Genomic DNA, 7638 nt, shown 5'->3' with positions numbered 1-7638 from the left:
ACAGTTGCTTAACTGAAAGTTACTATTAAAATTTACCTTAAGGAACGAATGATAAAATAATAAGTGCAGCACTTTGTGGTACATGTGGGACAAGCGTTGAGTTGCTTCAGTACAGCCGTTTTTAAATGTTGCTTCTGTTATTACCCAGAAAAAAAAATTCATAGGAATTGAAACTTGTTTCATAATTTTTCTATTTTTGTTGTTACTCAACCTGTTCTTTTATGTATGGCCTTGCATGATGTACCGTTTACTTACTACTGTATTGATGCAGAGAGTGAAGTTCCTGTTACATCCAAATCTGTGTGAACATTCAGTGTTGTTTGAAAATAAAAGTTTAACATTTCAGATGACGTGAGCTTATTCAGCGGTAAAACATTTTGATCCAAGCTGTGGATTCAATTCAAAAATCATCACACTGCCGTGTTATTTTAGGCAAAACTTTATTTAAAAATAATGAATTTTGTTCCAGTCTGAACATTTTCAACAAACTGACTTCAAGTAATTCACTTGTTTCTTTCTAATATATTGCAATGATTATACAACCATCCTATAATGATCCCTTCATCCTAAAGATGTGGTTTAACTCAACCCCCACATGATTTTTGGAGTTTTTAGCTCCACCTTTATTATTTAAAAAATGCGACAAAGTGTCAGTTCTGGAATTTGTGATGATTCTGAATAACAGGGTTTACTCTCTGAATTACTCTGAATTACTCTAGTAAGAGTATAAGTATTCTAAAACCGTCTTTAGATGTTACTAGAGGGAGGGGGCATGCTCTGAAACTTCCTTCAAAATTTCAGTTGTCAAAATGAGAGAAATTGACATTGAATGTTCTTGACGGTTTCTTGTGGATATAATCCTGATTTTCCAATATTAACTTGATCTCCAACTTGATTCATTGAGTGCATTTGCTTTTTTGTTCAATACAAGACCAGTTTATTTCTCAATTTTAACAGTAAAACAGAACAATGCTGATGCAGAAGGTGACTGCTTTCATCTGTAAAGATTTTCCTCACACAAACCCTGAAAGTATAGACTTTAACACAGCGCTGTAGAAAAATCAAGCCCTCGAAGGCCGGTGACCTACATGTTTTCCAACCAGCCTGTCTTTGGAGTTCCTTATTGGCCAAACACACCTGATCCAGGTGATTAGGAGCAGGTAAGGCAGGATTTCTGGAAAACCAGCAGGAGGCTGGCCCTCAAGACTTTGGACACTCCTGCTTTAACACATGGATATTCGTTGAAAGCCTCTCTTCCTGTTATGTCACTCTATGGTTTAGACACCAGAGGGAGACAGATTGCTTCAGTCATGAAATCACTGAACTGCATGAACTGATATCCAAAAGCAAAAATCAGACTGTTTTGTACTATAAAAAAGTTTAAGTTTTTTTTGCATCTGGATACATTTATGTATTCTGTGGTTTAGAATTCTACATTAAACTGTAAGGATGGACAAAACAGAAATTTAACACAAAAATGATTAATTTTCCTTTTTTTTTCTTTTTTGCAGCTGTTCATGTGGTAGTAAAATATAATCGAGTCATATTTTCTGTTATATTATTGCCAGAATGAAGATTACTACAAATGTCAGCTGTTCTCTAACGCACTTCATAATCTAACCACAAGATGGCAGGAATTCACCACTAGTGCATCTTAGAAACATCCGAATATTAAAGATACTCCTGAGCACATCTTAAAAAAACTTGCAACAACATTAAAACAATATTAAAACGAGCTGAATCTGAATTTTCATCTGAGCAGAAATTGTGTTTTATAGTTTACAGAACAAATTGAATTTGATGCAAAGTATGTTTTGATATGGAGTTTCACTTTTTTGTGTAAAATACTCTTTTGAACATGATGATATGTGTTTTGTGGAGTAAAAAAAGACAGTACAATGTAAAGGTAAAGTGTGTATCAATATCCTTTATTATGTCAAATATTTTTTTCAGTAATGCCTACTAGTTTTTCTACAGTATCCTGCGGTCAGAGAAGCTTTTAAGCATACCATGCAAAGCCATTCCCCTTTAGCTACAGGGCCTTTTAGTTTGGATGGCAGTAAACATCCATCTGATCTTTGAAGTTGTGGTCAATAAAGGTAGTGCTTTCAGAGCTGTTTAAAGCCAACCCCTCCTTGTCCTTTGGACACTTGTGGTCGCACCATGTAAAGCGGCTAGCTTTTAGCATCCCCACCCCATGCAGTTCTCTCGATTGCTACTTCCCAGCTGTGTGGTTGGAGATGTGTTCCAGGACAACTCGGATTGGTGATAGAAACCGTGAGGAGCAAAAGCCTGAACAAACTTTACAGTTAGGCTGCTCCAAACTCTTAAAGTGGTGGAGCTTCAGGGTCATTTTACACTGAAACTGAAGTAATCCTGAGAAAACATTTACCCAGCGTCCATTACATAAGTGAAACCGCATCGCCTATGAAAGAGTCGACGGAGATCGTTTGGAGCATCTCTGGTTTCCATCTGTGTGGCTCCCCACATCATCTGACTTCAGGACAATCTGCTAAAGCACTGTTTTCACCTTAAGTTATGGCTTTACGAGCAAACTCAAACACTGACTGGTAGATAACTTGTAGCTACGGACAAAACGCACCTCCAACAAGGATGTCAATCTCTGTTAATTTAACAAATGGCACTGCAGTCACCCACTTTGCGAGACAATGTTCAAACAGATTCTCTGCTAAACGGATTCAGTCATGTAAAATAAACCCTCCTTCACCAAAACCCCTGCTTAAGAATAAACATTTATAATAAGACTTGAATGATGCAACAGCTAACAGCAGCACAGAGGTGGACAGAATGTTAAATGAACAATGGAATACACAAGTCAGTTCACTGGCAGAACATAGTACACAACTAATTAATACTCAACACAGATAAAGTCTTAATACATAAATATATATAAATATATATTGAATATATAGATGTACAGGAAGGCAGATTTGCTTTGGAGAGAAAAGCCACTGTTCTCCTCTGTTAGGACCATTTAAACAGCTCTTCAGTATACAGAACTGTAACTTAGGACAACACAAGAGTGGACCAACAATCAGTTATCATTAGATTCATATTGTCTTATGGTGATTAGAACATACTCTTAATTATGATTTACTGTGCAACTCAACATCTGCAGTTTTTCTGGGACACGAGCGCAGCCACAGTGCATTTATTGCAGTTTTTAACAAAGAAAAATAAAAGCTCTTATTATTGGCAGGTGCTTGGGTGGGAGACTTTATTGTGTGTGTGTCTGTCTAACAGGTATGTGATTGCTTGAGTGGAATAATTCACACACCACCTGTGACAAGTGCGACTCCCCTTCCTCGCCCACACAGGAAATATTGTAATGAATTGTGAACATTCTACCGTAAATTCACTGCATTTAGACATAGTTTGAAAATATCTCCATTAAGTAATTCTGTCGTGCTATATGTGGAACTTCTTCTTTTTTAAAATAAAAATACATGCAAAGGCATTAATGAATTCTTAAACATACAGTGCCTTACAACTCCATGACTCAGCTGGACTGTAAATGCTCTGCGAAAGCTCCGAGCTTTGCCCTTGTAAACAAATTGCAGGCTGCTTAAAGGGCAACGCATTTGCTGCCTGGTTGGATAACTGCGTTTGAACACGAGAAAGGGCAGCTCCGTAATGACAGATGGACACCGAGACACCAAACACATCTGGGCTGAATCGAGGCTGTCAGAATACATGGAGGAGAGAATGCCTTTGTGTCGCTGTGAGTCATGATTACACATCGATCCTCTCCAGCTCACAGACATGAAAACAGGAGGGAGGCTACTTCCCATCAAAAGATGCAATTACCATTTACAGCAGGCAAGCCTTGTTATATTTTGACACAAGCATGGCATAGTTTAATTTAATCATGCTTTCATCTTTAGAGGAAGATACAATCTTCTGTTTTAACGGTGTTCATAAAAGAAGCGCGGCATGATAAAGTTAATCTTAAATGTGTCATAAATGATCATTCTAGAAAATAAGATGTCTTTTTTGGTACCTGATTCTTGTCACAATGTTATGATAAATCCTATAAAACTCTTGACATATAGTAAAATGATGTCAGTGTTATTCAGACTCACAGCTTTCCTGCACATCACACTCTTAGGAAGTGATGGGCAAAAACAGCTACATTTTTATTGTGAAAGTCCTCTTGAGTTTTAGAATTCTGCCTTGCCCTAAATCATTTGCTAAAACGAACCACAAAATAAAAGCACCAAAGGACGTTGTGTAAGGTGTGCATATTCCACACAGAAGAAATGAAATAATTAAAGCTTCTGGTCTTTTGTTTAACAACCTGGGGTTCTGGCAGACACGAACTGATGGTCTAACTTGGCCAAGGGACAAGCTTAACAGAAACTGGCACCTCATGGAACAACAACCAGATACCTATCTGTCCTTGTACGGTCGGTGGGATCCGTCTGTGTACAGATTTAGGACAATATGTTGATAATTAGTCAAACCAAAATACTTCTCTGCTACTAATGTATATGCGCTGAGAGATCCTCTGTGTTTGAGGCTTCTAAAGCCTCTTTTGGGACTTAATGTAAACGTAAAAGAAACATACATTTAACATATTCTTTAAGAGCTATAAGAGTTTTGTAACACAAATGTGCAGAATGAGATAGATTCCTCAATGTGTTTATGGAGCACTTGCTCAATAGGGCTTCAAAAGCTAAGATTAAGTTTGAACTAAAAAGGATAAAGTATTTATTTTCATTTACATCAACTTTACTTATGGTTTCCTATAATATGGTTTTATGAGAACATGTTTCTGATCTTTTGTTGTTACAGGAAGGGTAACTGTCTCCAGGATCTACTGGGACATTAAGGAAATCTGCTCAAATGTTTCCCTAATAAAGAAAATTTGGATCCAGAAATGCCTTTTTAAATATATCCCAGAAGTGCACTATTTTATATTCCTATAATTTAATTTGAATCCATGCATTTTCCCATTCTCCAAAGTGTATGCATCCCTTCCTGAGTGCTAATGCAAACTACATTTTAACTTATTTTATTTTTTTCAAAGTCCGCTTGAGCTGCTATTCCTTCACAGTATGAAAAGTAAGTGCTACAAATTAAAATGCTGGAAAAGTCTTGCTCATTGTCCTTTCCTAATTCCATCAGAAATATCTTCTCTTTCCTCTCGCCAGCAATACATACCCACACTTTTATCTCCCATAATGTTGCAGTCTCCATTTACACCAACTCAGTCACAGTTCAGTCTAGTACCACAAACATCCGCTCTTGTGGAATCCATTTTCAATCCTAAACCACCATGGGAGTGTCTGAGAAGACGGAGCTAATAGACTCCGCAACCGACTTCTTTCTTTTTCCCTTCATAAGAGAAGCGGCCTCTGCATCGAGATTATCGTCATCCTCATCCCCGTTTGGGTTTAGCTTGCCGTTCTGTCCCTGCAAGTCCTTGGAGTCTATGAAAGCGACGTGTTTGTTCAGCTCGGCTTTGAGCGTTGGGTCCTCGTGGGTCGGCGTGACGCTGAGCATTGAAGAGTGGATGCTGTCCTCTCCACGAGTTTTGCCCTTGTTAGGGCAGCAAAAACAGCGACATGGTGTCAGGTAGAGGTACATTAGCACCAGCACCACACTTGCAAGACAGCCTATTAGGGTGGTGTAAGCTGTATTCAAAGTCTCCCCAACACTGTGGCTGGTGAAGTTGTGAACCTTCAGCACCACATAGATAGTTTCATTGAGGACCTCACTCATGGCAAAGCAGGTGTAGGTCCCAGAGTCTTCCACCTTCAACGGACCGATCTGCAATGTCCCATCTAGCAGAACTTTTGCTGTCTGGTTGCTTCCAGGTGTCACCAACACATTGTCAGGCATTGTCCAGGTCTTCGCCGTGCTCCTGTGTTTGGTGTCGCAGCCAAGTGTCTGTATTTGCCCCAGGAAAGCTTCTACGTCCTCCTCCTTGAATGTGCTGCAATTCATGCTGTCACCGCTGAGCTCAAAAATGCCCACCTGGGTTTTTTGAGGACCAGGCAGGACACACGTGTAGTCATCCTTAAAGTCTACGGCGGAGTTGAGCTTTCGAAGGTGCCAGTGGGTGAGAAGTGTATAAAGATCACAGTGACAGAGCAGAGGGTTACTGTGGAAGTAGAGTCCATTTTTAATCCAAGCAGGCAGTTTCCGAAAATCGTCAATAGGCAACACCTTGATTTTGTTAGAGGACACGTCCAGGAGGCTAAGTTTCTCCAAGTGGGACTTGTCTTTGATCAGCTCCACGGGAAAACGAGAGATTTGGTTTTGGCTAAGGTACAATTTTTGAAGGTGGATCATGGTTGAGAAGGCTAAACGATCAATCTGTGAGATTTGGTTATTAAACAGCAAAAGGACCTCCAGGTTGACCAGAGGCTCAAAGATGTACTCATCCAGCTGCTGCAATTTGTTAGAGGACAAGTCCAAGTAGCGCAGGTGCTTCACATGCACAAACGCCTCTGAAGAAAGGAAATGGAGCCCATTATGGCTGAGCAGGAGGTTGTGGAGATTTGGAAGTTTTTCCGTGGTCCAGTCGGATCGAAGTCGCACGATCTCATTGTAGCTGAGATCCAGCACGACAGTGTAGTTTGGCAGGCTGGTGGGGATGGTGCTTAGATTCATCTTGGAGCAGCTCACGATGTTTGAGGCGCAGATGCAAGTTTTATGGCAGTTTAGAGCGGATCCCGCTGCCCCTGGAAACCAGAGGAGAGCCATGCAGACGGAGAGGATCGAGGCCCATCGCTTACTCCACTGAGGCAACACTTCCAACGGCCTGTCACCTGTTCTTGAAGAATGTGGCAACATGTTGGCGTTTTTTCTGTATCGCAAAGAGGTTTATTATGATCCCATTTTCAGACAAGGATATGGATGAGCGTCCGGAAAATTCCCAGAAACATGGCTTTTGAAGAGCTGAAAAAGAACAGAAAGAAACTTTTAGATGAATTTTCATTCTAAGTGGTGTATTTTAATTCTGCATTCTCCATTTTGTAATTTAACAATGACCCTCATCCTAACCTTAACCCTCCTCTGAGTCCGTGCGGCCAAGAAAAGAGTTCAGGACTGGCCACACATGTTTAGAAGATTAAGTGCGAATAGACACTTTCGTTCATAATATATATGTCCTCCATCACAAGAAAAACACATTAAAAACACCAAAAACACTTTTTTCATTAGAGTGAGTCTTTAACTATGTATACAAAAAACAAGTAAACAAGAAATAATGTCGAAGTTCAGCACACTGTTGTTTTTCCACATCAAAATAACACAAACGGATCATTCTACCACACTGTATGGTCACGTCTTTGCAAAATTCAAGGTGTTTCCACATATTGGACTGTAATGATGGATTGATCATTTTTTGCTACCATCAGTATTGTCCCCTGCAATGGTCGTTTTTATGCTTTAGTAAAATACCAAGCTTTAAGCTAAATGGTACTGATTTGGCAATATATTGCGATATTTCATTTACTTGTGTAATTAATTGTTTATTAGCTTTCTTTCACACCTTACTTTTGTTTTCTACCTAAACCCCTGACCACTAGTTAGCAGCACACTGAGGCTCTTTCAGCAGATCCACACCGCACCAGAACAAAATCTTGCGAGAATCAGCTTGGGTTATGT

At 39.6% G+C, this 7638-nt stretch overlaps 1 protein-coding gene across 3 annotated transcripts in view; it reads right to left on the bottom strand.

The window, feature by feature from the left end:
- Positions 1–1907: 1907 nt before the first annotated feature.
- amigo1 (adhesion molecule with Ig-like domain 1) overlaps positions 1908–7638 on the bottom strand; it is a 35810-nt gene continuing 30079 nt past the window's right edge. For all 3 annotated transcript variants that reach the window (XM_024292558.1, XM_024292561.2, XM_024292556.2), the window contains one exon: positions 1908–6927. In XM_024292558.1, coding sequence (XP_024148326.1) covers positions 5290–6822 — 1533 coding nt within the window. In that variant the 5' untranslated portion in view covers positions 6823–6927 and the 3' untranslated portion in view covers positions 1908–5289. The remainder of the gene's footprint in view (positions 6928–7638) is intronic.

Source organism: Oryzias melastigma, linkage group LG7 (genome assembly GCF_002922805.2).
Source record: "Oryzias melastigma strain HK-1 linkage group LG7, ASM292280v2, whole genome shotgun sequence".
Taxonomy (NCBI): domain Eukaryota; kingdom Metazoa; phylum Chordata; class Actinopteri; order Beloniformes; family Adrianichthyidae; genus Oryzias; species Oryzias melastigma.
Note: the sequence above shows the minus strand (reverse complement) of the source record. Positions and strands in the feature narration are given on the sequence as shown.